The 17,179-nt window shown below is 47.1% G+C and overlaps 1 protein-coding gene and 1 long non-coding RNA gene across 10 annotated transcripts in view; one reads left to right on the top strand and one right to left on the bottom strand.

The window, feature by feature from the left end:
- Window positions 1-1,106: 1,106 nt before the first annotated feature.
- LOC117183392 (uncharacterized) lies at window positions 1,107-3,182 on the bottom strand. Its single transcript, XR_004468546.1, has 2 exons — window positions 2,923-3,182; window positions 1,107-1,548 (listed from the first exon to the last, which is right to left on the bottom strand). It is a non-coding gene; the product is annotated as an uncharacterized lncRNA (long non-coding RNA).
- A 212-nt stretch (window positions 3,183-3,394) lies between these two features.
- The window catches only part of tmod (tropomodulin), a 51,009-nt gene continuing 37,224 nt past the window's right edge, over window positions 3,395-17,179 (top strand). For 4 of the 9 annotated variants that reach the window (XM_015183054.2, XM_015183051.2, XM_015183053.2 and 1 more), the window contains exon 1: window positions 3,395-4,148. In XM_015183054.2, coding sequence (XP_015038540.2) covers window positions 3,885-4,148 — 264 coding nt within the window. In that variant the 5' untranslated portion in view covers window positions 3,395-3,884. Of the gene's footprint in view, window positions 4,149-9,716; window positions 10,148-17,179 lie in introns of those variants that run through there. The other 5 variants (XM_015183045.2, XM_001357621.5, XM_003736181.3 and 2 more) reach the window with 4 other exon arrangements.

The raw sequence follows: 17,179 nt of genomic DNA on the forward strand, positions 1-17,179 counted from the left end.
ACATTCCCTGTGGCACTGATAAGCGAGCATTTTCCGTAAAGCGAGGGCTTCAAATAGCTCAAGAATTGTGGGTAAAATTTCTCATTCTCTCGGAGATTCCTTGCAACTGCAGATTTATGCATACCAGACGGTGTTCCCCCTCTAATCTCTCGCATTCCTGCGGTTTCTAGTGCTGCTTCCCCCTGAAAGTATGCAATGGAAAACCTCGCACAGTGTGAGCTTCCGTTTCCGTTTCAGCTCGGATTGCTGCAGGGCAGGGCTGGGCTGGGCTGTGCTGCATTCTTAGCCATCTCATCTCTGTTGGCCATCTCTTCCTCTCTCTCTGTCTGCCTCTTCACGGAATTTCTCCTGGCTTGCAGTTAAAGGGGAAAATCGCAAGCCAAACAAATCTCGAGTGGCCCAGGATGTGTGTGGCAGAAGGAAATCTGAACTTTTCAATGGTCCCTTCCTCCCACTCCCAATCCCACTCCCCCTGCCGCTCCTGCTCAACCTCTCGCCGAACTCAATTAAGGGCTGGGGGGTTCTCGAGAAGTCGACAGAAATCGTTTTCGGTTTTCCGTTTTTGCATTCTGTCAATGCGAGAAGTGGCTCTGTGTCTCGGAGAAAATTGAGACTAAAGCGAAACTTTTCTCCATTTCCGAGAATTATCTTTGTGCGTAACACATGCCGCTCTGCCACTCTCCCCCCTACCGTCTCTAGGTCATCCAGAGTCAACGACACTTGCCACAAAGAGAGACAGAGAAGTGTGGGGGGTGGGAGGGGGCTGCTGCCTTGTTGGCTTATAATAAAAAGTACTTCATTTACTTTGTGCAATTTACAACTGTGAAATAAACAGGCAGGAGCCAAGGCCAAGGAAATGTGAGGAGACCAAAAGGAAGTGCGGTCACGCTCTGCACACCCCCCTCCCGCCTTCCCACTGGCCCCTTGCGCCTTCCCCTTCCCCTTCCGGGGCGAATCTTTTGTGGGGTGGTACACAAACAGAGACTGCACAGCGTGCGAGTATATGTCGGGGCTGTCATCGCTTTGTTTTATTACCCGTTCGCTTTCCTTTACTTTCCTTTCGGCTCGTAGCCCTTGTTTTTCCCCCTCCCCAGCTTACCCCATAATTTATTTATGCATGTATTTTTATTAAAGATTTCCATGGCGTCGTTGTCGTTCCTCTCGTTATCGTGACTGTCGTCAGCCGCCAGTCCCCAGCCAGTTGTTGACAAAGAAATTACTTATTAATCATATTTGAGCGTTGATTCCACAACGCCAAAAGGATCACGAGAGTGGATGTTGTGGTGGGGCATGGACACCCCTCTAGACATCCCACTACAAGTATCCCCCCACCGGGATGAGTGTTATCCTTTGGCTTTGTGGGATGTGTCACTCCAAAGATGGTAGTAGGGAGCTCTTGCCCCATTTCGTATCCCGTAATTGCATTTGCTCATCAGACAGTGGACGGGGGGGAGGGAGAGATCCATTGGTTGTATGTATCTATATCTACAGCCATTTGTCTCGTTTCATGTCGCATTTCCCTTCTCGCTGCGTTTTGGGGATGGATAGCTGAAAAGACATTTTCGAAAATTAATTTTAGAATATTTCGTCTTGCGTGTATTTCCCGCTTTGTTTACACAGTGTACCGTGGGGAAGGCGAAGGGGGTTGGGGGAAGGAGGAGTGGGGCATTGGAACACTTGTCTTTCATATATCTTGCAGTCCCCCAACAGCGATACAGGAAGTCCGCACGGTGCTGTCAAAATGGTATCTCCGAGCAGCAGCGGCAATTGAAAGCATTTGCTAATCAAAATCAATTTCAAATTCAAATTCAAATGGAAGTCGAACACAAGGCGCAGGCGGTCCGGTACTTGAGATGGAGATGGCGATGGCCGACTGATAGATGCCCTGTCAGTCGCCTTGGGGCACCCTGTATGGATGGGATGGATGTGGATGCACTGGCCTCTCAGCTGTCGAACGCCGGCAACGGGCAGGCCAAATGCACGGCGATGGATGCAGGGAGGCAGAAGCCCAATTTCGAGTATCATTTTTTAGAGGGTATTCGGAGGGTATACGGAATGGGGGAGAGAAGTGCTACAGGATGAAATTGATATGGGAAATACATCTCTCTGTACAGAGCCCTATATCACATACTCCATAGAAGTCAGTAACACAATCACAACTGATAAGATTTACGATTGGGTAGAATGATCTTTAAATTTTCTTATTGATAGGAGAGCGTACACCAAAGTCCATCCATTCATCTCTCTCTTTCTGCCTATTGTTCAACGGCATGCTCTGGGAACAGAACACGAAAATAGCTCCACGCACATGGGACTGACTCCGTGTGGGGTGGGGTGGGGTGGGGTGCGGTGGGGTGGAGCGATGCACCAGCAGAGGTTTCAAATTTGACGAGCCTCAGACGTCAGGCGGCAGCCGCACTAATTGCAGTCGCCAGGGCAGCCAAGCAGCAGCAAGCGCCCGGCTAACGGGAAAATTGCAACAGGCGGACAATTAGCGGGACCTCTCATTCTCTTTTGTTTTGGCCGAGGGCGAGCAACAACAGCAACAACAGCAACAACAACAGGCAGCAGCCGTACTAAAAACAAAAATGAGACGAAGATCAACATTCAAAAATGAGAAATAGTCGTACGTCAGCAAAAGGCAGCATCGGCAGAGCCAGAGCCAGAGGCGGCGGCGGCATCAGTGAGAGTAGAGAGCGGCAGACGTGGGGCGTGAGAGAAATCTCCTCTGGCCGCTGTGCTATTTCTAGCCTATCCCCCACGTCCTCTCCTGCACAAATTTTCCATTCTGCTCTGCGACTATGTATATGCTGCTGGCCAAGGTATACTCCTAGTGGGGTGAATAAATCCCAGAGAGCGCTCTGCCTCGACCATCGCCTCGTGGTCTCAGGACAACGCTGCCCCACCCTTGTGCAAAGATACCTTGTTGTTGGTGGTGCTGCTGCTCTCCGGCGTCGGTTCCGGTGGCCTCTGGCAGCAGATTTAGAAACATAGGCAGAGAAAAAACTAGGAGCAGCAGCAGCGGCAGAATCCAAAGCAAAAGCAGAGCAGAAGCAAAGCAAAGGCAGCAGCAGCGGACTCGTGATCGATCGTGTAATTTGCCTCGTGTGCCGTGTTTGCCGTTGTGTTCGTCGATTATTCAGACTCTGAATCGGAATCGGGATCGTAATCGTTATTTGCGAAACAAACCGAAATTATGCATTTTTGATTGTACTATAATTTCAGTTTGATTCGCTTTTCATTCACTTTTGTCGTGTGCGTACCCGACTTTGTTCCGTTGTTCCATTGTTCCGTTATCTCTCGCTCTCTTTCTCTTTGTCTCGCGCCCTGTCTCACTTTCTCCGTTGTTCTCGTTGTTGAGGCGCCTTTCGTCGCCACTGAATCCGCGCGGTGGCTCTCACAAATGCAGTGAACACCGCCCCGAGAGGAAGCATCGAATGCACTACATCCCCAAGATCAGAGGATCCCAGAGGATCCCATCGTAAACCGTTAACCATTAACCGTTAACCGATAACCCCGTAGGAGAATATCTATCTATCGTCCAGGAAAACGTGATCGCGCAGTGATCGTGAAGTGAGGAACGGCGCCCCCCACTTGTTTATATAATAATCAGCGGCTGCCAAGAGCCAAAAGTCAAATACCGAAAAAGTATATTCATTTCTGGCCGATCCGATTCTTTTCAGGCAACGAAAACGAAAAAACAAAACGAGAAATATCTCTTGTTGTTGTGTGTGTAATTGTTGTACCAGTGAGTGCCAGTGCGTGTCAGTGGATCGATCCGGAGAGGAGAACGAACCAAGTGAAAGTGCTCCAAAGAAACCGCAAGAAAAACGAGTCAAAACCCCAGGCTAAGCCAAGAAAATCCCCACAAATCCTGTCTAATCATGTCGGACATTGAGGATGTCTTTGGTGGCTCCGCCGAGGAGGCCAAGCCCAAGCCGGACGCGGATGTGGATGCGGCTGCGGAAGCCAACGCCAACGCCGATGCCGAAAGCAAGAGCAGCGTCGTCACCGAACGGACCGAGGAGGTCATTCCTGGGGAGACCGAGAAAATGATCACCGAGACCATCGACGAGGACGGAGACGTTGTCGAGGAGACAACTGAAGTCACCCGCAAGACGGTCAAGAGAACCATGAAAATCACTGAGGTGAGTGCTCCCATCCCAGGCTTATAGATCTCTAAATGGCAATAACTTATTCACTCTTAAGTGTATAATGGATTATGGTATTTAATATATATGTATATGCACAATATATGTACAAGGGTTACAGTCCATTTACTCACTCGAGAAACCCATAGAAATCGATGCATAACTGAAAAGATTCTTCCATAGTTTTTGGCTTTCCTTCAAGCGTTCAGCTTATGAAACCCAATAAATCATATTTCAGATGTAGGGATCTCCTTATCAATTTCCTCCCCCGCCCTTCCCCGCTGCTGGCCGCCTTCGCCTTTGTGATCTTTGAGCGCTCGTGAAAGTGGCCAAAACATGGCGAACTCTGGGTATATTATTTATTCAAAATGCCATTTTTCTATGTGCGTCTTAGCAAATTGTTTATACGGTCCCACAAATATTATAAATCTCCCCCTTCATTATATGCACACACACGAATTTGGTCGAGATCTATGGCTATATATTCGCGATATATGTAGCTATATATCGCCATGGTTCGGCCACACTTTCTATAGGCGACGCCACGTCGAATCGAGTCGAAGAAGAAAAGCAGGAAAACAGAAGGAAAACAAATTTTGCAGCTGTTTGATTTCGGCGCAAATTATCACAAAAGATATTCGAATTTTTCTTGAGAGCCCGTGGATCAAAAAACGGCCCCGCGTCCGAATAAAAAAATGAAAATTATATTATTGTTGAGCAGAAATCACTTAAATACGCGATGCCATGCAACATCCGATGCCAAGAATCCATCCTCCTCCTCTCCGGGTCAACAGAAACCCAGAGAACAAAATCCGAGACGAAGAAATGGTAACAAAAATTAAATGCAATAAATTCTGTGCCGCCAACAAATGCACAAAAAAGTAAAGAAGACTAAAAAACGAACATAAAGCAAACATAAAAAATAAAAATGCAACAAAAAAACAGAAAAACAGAATAAATATTGGGGTTTTTGTGTCTTGCGGTCTGGCGCGTACTCAAGGAGTACGGCGGGGTGTCTAGTGCCGGCCGTGTGGGACGGGGGGCAGGGAGGGCAAGCCCGTACTGAGTGCGCCGCTTGTGCAGCAATTAATTGCCACAAATCGTTGCACAAAATTACAAATTGCATTTCCGGCTTGGCGCGGCAGCCACGCATGCAACACGCCCCTTTGCCCCTCTCTTTCTACCCCTCCCAGGTCCACCCCCGGGAATCTTCGATTTCTCTGCCTCTCCGCTGTTTCTCTGTTTCTCTGTTTTACGACTGTCTGCCACAGCCCCCCCCGTACTCCCCCCTCCTCCTCCTCTGCCACCGAATTTACCCGAGTTTTATGGCAGCCAAATTAAATTTGCATTGCAATTGGCTTTTGGGGTCGGTTCGGCCTTTCTTTTTTGTGCCGCCACCGCCGCCGCCGCCGCCGCTGGCTTTTATGTGCCCGAAATGGAAATGGAAATGGGAATGAAAACGCATGAGCTTCGCTGTAAGCCAGAGAGTCCTGTGGATAAGGATGTGAGGATTGTCATTACACTGAACGAAAGGGCGGGGAAAAGCAGTGGAAAACCAGAAAGACCACTGCACAGAGCTCTACCTGCCACCGTGCGTGGCGTAATCTTTCGATCGGTTTGCTTGTACATATATGATAGCTCTTCATCGTTAGATCAAAAAGTGGGGATCATCTTTTCTCCCAGTGCATGCATGTGCGTGGGAGTGTCCACATGTGTCGTCGGGTTATGTGCCTCTTTCTGGCCCCGGGCGGAGCAGCTTATGGAACTAATTGCGTTGCCGCCTGTCAGGATCCGTTCTGACTTTGCAACGCGAGGCAGGGCTCATGAACTGCTGAACTTCTGCCTCTCGCTTCCCCCGCCACCATTTTCCCCCCTTTTTTTCTTTGCAACTTTTGCTAATGAGTCACGTAGCATTTTTGTCATTTTTATGCGCTTAACAGGTCAAAGTTCCGGCCGCAAGGGTACGTGCCTAGGAGCCAGAGTTCAAATAGCAGATGCAAAATTAGTTAAATAAGGTCGGAGCCCAGCCCGTGGTCGGCTCTGGCTCTCCCTTTTACCTCTTCCCCACGTCGAGGAAAACTGTCATAAATTTCACAGTTGATTTAACTGTTGTTCCGCTGTCCGCTGGCTCTTTGCTGTTTGCTGATTTCATTTCCCATTTCCCAATGTATTTAGGCAAATCTTTGCCCCGACTCTGACTCCGACTCCGACTCCGGCTCCTGCCTCTCGGGTCAAATGGGGCATGCTAATTTGTGCAACAAGCCGTAAATCTACACATAACCAGGCTACAGCACACAGATGCTCCCACTCCCACACATACATAATGGCATTTCCTGGACAGCCATTGTCCCTCCGCTGTGACGTCCTGTCCCGGTCAGAACTCTGTTGATTAGACATCATAATATTGAGCAGAGATTAATTGGAAATCCATGGGGGCTTCGGCGCTGCTTCGCAGTGCGGCTAATGCGGATGTGTTTGCGCATATATGTATATTAGATTGGGGATACAGCTTGGGGAAGAGAGAAGGTAGGGATAGTGCGCCCTTTCCAATCGATTAGCTGGGTCTCGTATCGGATGGGACCGCAACTATTTCCATGATGATTCCGTTGCGATATAAATTCATTTGAAATTGGCCCGCGCTTTCCACAGAACTGCGGATAGCCGCAGTCCTAATCAGGATCCACTATTGCGTGCCCTTGCCACGCCGCTGACAGATGTCAGCGATGGCGCCGCTTGAAGTCAGCCAGCAAATATTTCACTGCCACAACAAATATCCGTTGAATGGCAGGAATATACCCTTTCCGAGAGTGGGTGTTATGATTTTGAAAGAAGATTTGAACTTGGAAATACTGGATCTGTTAGGGGATGCTTTATATTCGTATTTGTGGGCCCATTTGCTCTGAGGGCGACGCACAACGAGATGACAATTCAATGTCAGTCATTTGTCGCGACCTTTGACGCTCGCTTAGCTTCCATTCACTTGTTGCAGTCCCCAAGGCGAACGGCCCCAGCCGCTGCCCCACCCCCTTCCTGACCCTATTCGGGTGATTATTCATCCAATATTTTGACTCATTTCGAGTACATTTGGTCAGATATTTATGCGCTTCGCTTTCGTTCTCCTTCTCGTTCTCGTTTTATTTATTTGGTGCCTTTGGCTGTTCAAACAATTTATAATTTTAATGCACACACACTCCCGGATCCCCCCTCCCTGTTGACTGAATACAATCGAAATATGTTTATATAATTGAAAGGCAAACGTCTTTGCGTGAAAACAGACGAGTTTCGGGCCCCCTCCATACCCCAAAACATATATCGTGTACATGGAATATAGTATGCTTGAATCGATCCCACATGCATATGTTTTCTCGTAGATAAATGCTCTGGGGCATATGTAGGTGTATAAATAGGTCTCCCAAATCGTGTGTGCGGCGCACGGGGCGTATGATGAACGTGCCATTTATTCTACTGAGCGATTTGTAGCCCCCTCCCGCCCTCCCCGCTTGCAACCCACCCCGCCCCCTTTTGGACTCCTCTGGCACACAGGAAAATCCGCTTTATGACTGGCATATATTTCATGTAATTTTCAAACACTTTTCCTTATTTATTTATCCAGATCTCATCCGAAATCACTCTCTGCCGCCGCTACTTTGACCTGCCGCAACGGAAATTTGCCCATTGCTCAGAGTCCCCTCCCCATCAGATTTTCCCCCTGAGTTTTCCGAGCGTTGCAAACAAATAATTTCCTCCGTGCATGGGGGCGAGTGTCTGGGGCGGATATTCTATTCTATTGAGAATTTATTTCAATTACATTTGTGCGGGCCGCAAAAATCTCAACGAATAAAATTCAATTTACAAAATGTTTTGCGTAGTTTTCCCACTCTGGGAGGGGGTGCCGCCAGGGGGGAGGGGCGCAGCAAAACAACGCAACAACTAAAATAACAATGCTGTCTGTTTGGCAAATCAATGAGGAAATTTGCAGATTTTCACGAGCTCTCTCTTTGAACAGGGCGCGCCGAGGACCGCTCGACATCCTACTGCGCCCTTGAAGGGGGCTCCAGACCGACCGAATGCAAATTAAATTCGTGGCCAAGGAGGAAGGTGCCTCGCTCGCAATTAGCTAAAAATTCCATAGACCGCTTAAAAGGATCAACCTGGAAGTTCCCCAAATAGTTCCCCCAGGCAATTGGCATTTCCTTTCAGAGGAAATTAAGATACAAGGGAGGAGGGCCACCCTGCACCACCACCGCAAGGACGCCCTCCTTTGGGCCGCAATTTGCAAATTAGTTTCGGCCGAACAAACGGAGCGAGGCGGCTAAACATTTGCCTAACCCCATTTAACAGCAACTCAACAAATATTCCGAAATTCCGAACAACAGAACAGACAACACTGACATCTGCTTGTTTACACTGAATCAGCTTGGCCGTGTCCACGTCCACTGGCCTGGCTCTGCCCTGGTTGCAGCCACATCCACATTTAATAAATAAATAATATCCATAAATTTGCATTTCGATTTCGTTCAAGTCCCCACAAGGACAGGGGCATTGACGCCCAATCCGGCTCATAATTCCATTGCATTTTGGCCATGCTCCCATTGGAAACTCTGTCCGCTGTCCGCTCATTCTTTATTCACTTTATAACTAAAGCAAATCCCTGAATCGAAGAATGAGAAAGATTTTGAAGTATGGCTTAGATCCAAAATAGATCCCCACTACAGGCCAGACTTTGAGCAGCTCAATCAACATTTTCGCAGTTTCTCAGGAATCAGTTCTGACTGATCCACTGTCCGCATAATGTATTCGATAATCGTATTTCTGTATTTCTGTATATGGGCATTTCCGCGGGTCTCGAACGTACTTCTGATGTACGTATAAAGAGGATTGATATTAATTTTTTCCAGTTATTTATTTAAAGTAAAGGAAAACCTGAACCTATAAATATACAAAAAAATACCAAAAAAGTGAACTCATTTTAGGAGGTTTCCGTATTACAGTTAATGAAATTTCATTCAATTTAGAAAATAATATCGAACATATGTATATCAGCTTTTAATTATTTGGTCTGTGAGGACTTTTTCATGGCAATGCCCATCCACTCGTACAATATTCTGAATTTTTTCGAGTTGCAAATTAACGAAATGTAATAATTGCAGTCTGGCTGCAATTTGCGTTTAATTTGCTCATTAATATACGAATTAAACGAGCTGTAATCGAGGGGCGGCCTGGACGGGCTGGCGTTCCCTGGCGTGTGGGAATGCCTGCCACGCGTTAAGCTCGAGTTGGCAGTCCACTTGGCCCGCAGTGGCCGCCAGGGCCGATTTCCGCTTTCCGACGCGACGGTGGTATGCGAAATGGTTCGTACTTGCAGAAATGCCAGGAATTTGTCAACGCCCAGAAATCGAAAGTTACGATATATGTATATATAGACGGATAATATATTGTATTGTACTGTTTTGTGTTGCATTGTTTTGCCGAGTTGAGCAGAGAACAACCGACCAGATTCTCGACGTCAATTGGCACTTTGATTGCATTTCGATGCAGCTTCCGATTTGGTTTCAGTTGCATCGCAAAACCCCGAAACAAAGGAACGCCAAACGGTCGAAATACCCCCAAAACACTCCTAAATCCCACCGAAACTATTGATTTATTGCTGGAATGGCAATATCCATCTCCCATTCAGTCGGAAAATAAATAGATTAGTTTTTGGCCCTCTTACCGTCTAACCGCCTGCTCTCTCTATCGCTCTCCTGCGTAGTTTGTGACGCGCGATCTCCGTGTGTGTGTGTTTTGTGTGCGTGTGTGTGTGCGGGATCCAACAAAATTTTGTAAAATTCTGAAAGGAAAACTACGAAAATTTCAATTGAAATTGTGCGCAATACGAATATTGCCCCGCAATCATTCAGGCTAATTTCTATTCGATTTTGCCAAAAGCGGATTAGACCACCACCCACCACCCGACAGGAAGCCAAACGGTCGCCATGGCCATCCTAAAAGATTTGGTAAGTCGCCCATAGCCAGGGGGCCGTATTCAGGGCCGGACTCAGGGGTGGTCTTCTGCCCATCAATCACATGCATCGACTGGCAGGCAAATAAAATATGAATTCGGCAAGCCGAAGGCTTTAATGCCCTTTAATGTCATAGCAAGCATATAATATTCTAAGTTATCAACTCGTACTTCACTCTAGGCAGGGTATTCCTATAATCTCGTCTGTTCCGATTCCTCGTTCGCCTCTCGTGTTTTATCATCTTTTGGGTCTTGGTATTCAATCATTCACTCAATTCTCTCTCTTCCTCTTTAACTCTTTGGCAAATTAAAACTGTTCAACAGTGAGTGGGAGAGAGGGCGGACGGGGGGAGCATGCATCCCTATCGACTTAGCAGAACAATGCTCTCCGGCAATTTCCCCCCCGAAAACAAATTTCCCAAACTTGAAACTTTTCCCTGGCCTTCTTTCGGCTTTTCTTGTTGCTTCTCTTGCTGTGTGTTTTCCTGCGCTTGCCACTTGGGTGTGAAAATCACTTGTCAATCTTTTATGTAAAGAAGTCGCCCGTCAGCATCGTCGTCGTCGCTGATGTTGTCACCTGCTGCTATGCTGCTATGCTGCTCTGTTGCTCTGCCGCTCTGCTTCCTCTCTCTCTGCACTGCTCTGCTTGGCTCGTAAAATTTTGTCGTCTGCTTCCGTTTTCTTTCGCTCTTAATTGTGTCTGCCGTGCAGGTGCGTGCGTGCGTTGTGTGTTGTTGCTTTTGTTGTGGTTCAAGGTGAGCAGCCGACATCGACAGCGACAGCGACAGCGACAGCGACGCTTCGACGCATCTTTCAATCAGATATCCTCCCCTCCTCATCGGCAGAGCAACCCGTTCAGTGTGTTCGAACTTTTAGCCACTGCCAAGGACTTTCGCTACCTCTCCTCTCCTGTCCCTCGGCCCAGTGCTTCTAATACCTCTTTCCACTCCTTCCTCCTCCTTCGCCTTTGGACTGTTTATTTTGGCTGCGGGTTATTTTCTGCCTTCGTATTTTTCACTTAATAAAATTGTTTTCATTCGTTGCGCTTGCCTCGGCCCAAGGGGCAATTCATGTAAGGTGTTGAATTGTCGTCCGTCGCCTCATACCACAAACATAGTACAGGGCAGGAAAGTGCCTTAAAACACACACCCTGCTTAGACTTGCTCTCCTTGATCGAAGGCAGAAACATCTCTCTCTCTATCAGGTATAGAAAATAGTTTTGGCTTGTCGTAGTCCCACATTTAACTCATATTGGGGACTGACTCCGAGTTTATAGTAAGGACAGGGCACAAAATTAAGCACCTCCAAAAGGCAGTGGTGCCGCACCTTACATAGATATGCCCTGCCTTGGTCGCAGATGCTGGTTCTTATTCTTCCCCCTTTTCTTGTGCTTCTTCTTGCTGCCTTTTCAATATGTTTAAAAATAAACGTTGACTGTCTGCTCTCTCCCCACTCGCTGGCCTAATCTCTTGCTTGTCCACGCTCTCTCCTTCTGCCAGCCTCTGCTCTCCTCCCGCAAAGTTCTGCTTTATTATGCTGTGCCGCTGCTATCGACACACTTTTTTTATCTCCTTTGGCCATTGTGCTTGTTGTTCCTGTTATTGCCTATCCTCCTCATTCTTTGCCTTCCGCCTCGCTCCTTCGTTCATCGCCCTGTTATTGCTGTTTCGTGCATTGTTGTTGGTTTATTAGCAATTTTGCTAAGCAGTTTGCGGTCGCCTCTAACCCGTTCCCCCTCCTCTTGAGTGAGTGGTGTCGCTTAAGCAGTCGACGTCCTTCATCCTTCAATTTGCTGATGGGAAATATATATTTCTTGCTCTGCACTTTTCTCGCTTTCGATTCTACAGCAGATTGTCTCCCTTTGATTGCTCATTCATCCACTCTCCGTACTTCCCCTAGTTTCGCAAATCACCTATAAACGATTGCACTCACTATCCCACTCAATTACTCTCTTTTCTCTCTGGCTTTTAATTATTTTTGAGCGATTGACTCGTTGAGGTGTTAATTTGACGGGTGTCGAAGGGGGATAGCGAGCTGTCCGGTGTGGCCTGGGGACAGCATGCATTAGATTGATTAAATGCAGTAGCAGCAGCAGCGACAGCGGCAGCGGCAGAGCAGCAGGAGCGGCGGTCAGCAAAGCTCCCTGCGGGCATATTGCGGGCATTAGCCATGCAAGCCTCCCCCCACCCACACACTGGTACACAGAATTTTACAGTAATAGACCTGCCACAGCCACCCACTAGCACCCATCCATCCAGCTGTCATACATAGTCATGCTCTCCTCTGTTCTCCTCTCCTCTCACTCTCTCTTTCATTCCCTTGCTTTTTCTCTGTCTCGTTCTGATTCGAACATTTTGAAAAATCATTTCCCAGCGCCATTTCCCCATTGTCTTCGGCTTTGGTTTGCAGCGTGTTCGTGCAATCAATCAAAATGTGGACCAGGCCAAAAGACAAGGAGTAGAAGAAGACGTTTGCAGGAGGGAACTTTCAAAGAAACCATACGAAACTCAGATGCTCTTAGATACGTATATACGATAACTATTCAATACTCCCTGGGGCGCAATCTTACAATATAAATTTCTTGAACAGACTTTTACGACTGGTGTATATCCCTCTATACGAAAATATTAGGTATATGTATATTGGACTGTACATCTTCTGGCAGTGCATCGCCAGTGCCTCTTGCCTTCGAAGAAATCCTTGCTTCTTGATTCTGGCTCTGACTTTGACTCTGACTACGACTAGAACAAACATGCAAAAGTCAGCGAATGGTGTGGATTTGCATGGGCAACGAATGGGAATCAGAGGAGGAAACAGCAACAGCAACAGGCAAGGGAGAGCGCAGACACAGATGCTGTACACCAACACATGCATAATCTATAGAGCCAGCGACAGAGTGGCAGAGCGACAAACGGACAATCGGACAGACAGTCGTACGGGCCGGGCGGACAGCTGAAAATGCTCGCAATCTATCACAACATTCGGAATATGTTCCAAAAGATTTTCAATTTATTTTCACTAAAAACGATTCTCTCGATGTTTGTGTGCTGCCCCGCCAATAGCCACCCCCTCCCGCCTGCCCTCGCCCACGACAGTGCATTCTGTGAGGATTGTTGCTGTTGGAATGGTCGGAAAATGTTGGTTTTGCAATGAAATGTGTTTTTTGGCCAGAAAAAGAACAGCTAGAAATCAATGAAATGAAATGAAACGAAACGAAACGAAACCAAGCCAAATGAAACCAAATGAAATGTTCGACCAACTGCAGTTCCAACAGAAGTTGATCTGATCGCCACATGCGCCTCTGTAATTAGTTCTCTGCCACAAAGGGAGGGGATGGGATGGGATGGGATGGCCAGAGGCATGAGGCATGAGGCACGGGGCAAGTGACAGACTGATCCCGGAAGTGGGCGACGACATTTAAGCGGATCGACTCGAGTAGCAACTGCATTTAAATTGCTAAATCTGTGCGCCGGCTATTCTCGGAGAGTTCCTCCCGGGCAGCGACGATTCTGGGAGCGTCCAACAGTGCGTATGATTGATATGCTACCCGCTGTTTGGGGACTATTAGCCCAGACACAGCCACAGAAGTGCATACATACATAAAAGTGTCACGCCCGGCTCCCATGCTCATAAATCACCTGCCCATTAGCAGGTCCCCACCAAAACTGGGAAAACATTCGTTTACACGGAAAAAGAAAGAATCGAACAGATCGTTAAATGCAAATCGAGAACAAGGAAAAGGAATACTATTGGTGGTGTTGGCACCAAATGTCAACGTGTCACAGGAGGCGATTTCAGAACTTACTCCGATAATACAAAGCTTCTTTAACACCCAACGGTTAATTGTATACTGAATGAAATAATAAAGAACGAGGGGGAACGTTGTGAGTTGCTGCGGACACCGCAACTCTACGGTTATACCCGATACTAAGTCAGTATGGCTCTCCTCCATCAGGCGGCGTCTAATATTAAACGACACGACAAAGAGTGCGTGCGAGAGAGACAGAAAATCAGTCTGAGCGTGACGTCGGGCGCTGCGTAGCCAATGCAAATTGATTTGTTCCTTTTGGCTACAAAAATTATCTGATCTGATCCAGATTCAGCAATCTGATAGATATGGTCATTATCTATGATTCTGCGTTTTTAGTTTTCTCAAATCTGAAATATTGTGGATGCAACAGATTTTCGTCCTTTGTGTGGGCGGAAGGGGGTGGGGCGAAATTTTGAGATACACGTTTTATAGTGAGATCTAAGAGGAGTGCGGATTCCAAATTTGGTTACTCTAGCGTTAATAGTCTCTGAGATTTGTGAATATCCCCAGATTTGCATCCTTTGCGGGGGCGGAAGGGGGTGTGGCGAAATTTTGAAACAAACTCGTCTCGGTCTGATATATTAGGAGTGTGGATACCAAATTTGGTTGCTCTAGCTTTTATAGTCTCTGAGATCTAGGCGCTAATGTTTTACTCTAAGCAAAGCCGCCTATGCTACGTGTATGTTAGAGAGAGACAGGGCGAGAAAAAATGAAATTGTTTTCTTGATGCTGGCTATAATAATAATACGATCCAATTCAGATTCTGCAGTCTAAAAGATATGGTCATTCTCTACGATTCTGCGTTTTTGGTTTTATCGTATCTTGAAAATTGTGGATGCCACAGATTTTCGCCCTTTGTGGGGGCGGAAGTGGGCGGGGCAAAGTTTTGAAATATTTTTGTAGCAGTGACATATCACAGAAGTCTGGATCCAAAACATCGTTGCTCTAGCTCTTATAGTCTTTGAGCATTAGGCGCTGAAGGGGACGGACAGACGGACAGACGGACAGACGGACAGACGGACGGACGGACAGACGGACAGACAGACATGGCTCAATCGACTCGGCTATTGATGCTGATCAAGAATATATATACTTTATGGGGTCGGAAACGATTCCTTCTGGACGTTACACACATCCACTTTTACCACAAATCTAATATACCCCAATACTCATTTTGAGTATCGGGTATAAAAATCCGCCCTCGAAAATAGCTTAAACAGACGCTATGACATATAATTAAGATGGTCATAGGTCTTTCTCCGATCTCTCGAAACACTATAACACGCACTCACCTTTACAGGGAGTTCAAGTTTGAAACGCTGGCAGGGCCGTACAAATTGGTCAACATTCGCTATCACCGCAGGCACTCGGAACGCAGGGGTACAAATTACAGGCGGAGAGTCTATAATTGACGTATTCGCGCTTTCGGAACGTGAAGATCCCAGGGACTTGACACATTGACAGTCTGAAAAATCCCTGAACTTGTTTTGTTTGGTGGTACCCCTCCGATCTTCTGGCACCGCCGCTCTGCCTGCCCCATCAAGCATCAAGCACCCATCAACACACTTTGACAATAACAAAATCTATAAATATTTCTTGTATCGCTGGGATCTGTTGAGTTATTTTCTATATGGTATTGTATGGTTTGGGGCGGGCGACCCCAGGCGAGGCGAAATTCTTTAGCAACATTTTCTTCTAAGCATTTCTCTCTCTCTCTATCCCTCGCTCTTTCTGTGTCTACACCTCTCTTTCCGTGCTTGTTTGATTATTTAAATTATAACCTACATAATTTTAATGGTCGGGAAAGAAACATATAGAAAATTAAATAATATTTATGATCCGTAGACAGGCACATGGTCAGACATTCCTTTGTGGTTGGTGTGATGAAGAGGGGTACCAGAGATGGTGCGGACCAAGACAATGATCATGATAGTAAGATGGGTAACGCCCATACATTTCAATAGTTATACGCAGCAAGGTTTTTGGAAACGAGGAAGTCCACGAACTTAAAAATAAAACAGCTGATTAAAATCGCAAAAAGGTTTGTGGGTAAGCGTATTGAGGAACTATCATAGTCCCTAGTAAATTCTAAAGTAATGGATATATTGCGACAACGCCGTCATTAAAAACCAATCCAAGCAGGCAGACTTAAAACGCATGAGAATCGTGTGCACACATACAGTGAAATCTCAGCCTTATTTATGGGTTTTGGGCTCTCTTAAGGCTTAAAAGCCTCTCTCAAATTTAAAAGAGCCTTCGTCCACTTTCAAAATGCACGCTGACGAAAAGTCGTGGAAAATGTTGTAGTGGCTTTAGCCATCTTAGCATTGATGTTCCCTTTGGTATTGTCTGTTGTTCTTTGACCATCTTTGTCATTAGGTTCGCCTCAGAGAAAGAGAGAGACAGAGAGATTTCTTTCCAAGTAAAAGCGAACAAGAACGGACATGATTTACCTTGAAATCAGCCACTTTTCCACTCTCGCTTTACTCACCTTTCGCTCTTACTCTTCGAAGAGCGATGGAGAGAAAGAGAGCGAGAGCGAGAGCGAGACCGAGAGAGAGGCGCTTTGGGAGCAGCAGGTGTGTGCGTCCAAGGTGTATTTATAAAAGGTGAGAGTCAGAGAGCGTGCGATAGCTGCTCTCAGACGCACCTGCCTGTGTGTGAGTGCACCTGTGCTTGGGTGTGCGAAAACACCTTCAGCGCGACAATGTCAATGATCATTTCTGACATGGCCTGTGGGGCACGGCGTGGGCGTGGGCGGCGTGCTGCCAAGAAAATAGAAACTCACCTCAGCTCAAACTCACCTCGGTGCAGAGCAGTTCCACTCAGGCTACACAATACAGTGCGTGACGGACAGGTGAAATTTGCTTCACGAGACGTACCCTACCCTTCGATCTTTAACGTGCCTCATTCTCAGGTGAAGAGGGTCGAAGACCTCTCAGGAGACCTTGCCCCACCTCTTGGCCATTGGCTTTTTTCGCTCACTTCCTCACAGCTCTCCAGGTGTAAGGAAACTTTCCTCATTTCAGGCCCCGAAAAAGGTGAAAGCCCTCGGACGGAACCTTCACCCCATCGTAGCTCACACCTTCTCCCCCGCCCTTTTCAGATTCCCCACACCCCTTGATTCGCGTAGCCCCCCCCCCCCCCCCCCCCCCCCTATTTGTTTGTAAACCATCAATGGAAATGCATACGCTTTCAGCACTGACTCCCGCTCCT

This window comes from Drosophila pseudoobscura, chromosome 2 (genome assembly GCF_009870125.1).
Source record: "Drosophila pseudoobscura strain MV-25-SWS-2005 chromosome 2, UCI_Dpse_MV25, whole genome shotgun sequence".
Lineage (NCBI taxonomy): Eukaryota > Metazoa > Arthropoda > Insecta > Diptera > Drosophilidae > Drosophila > Drosophila pseudoobscura.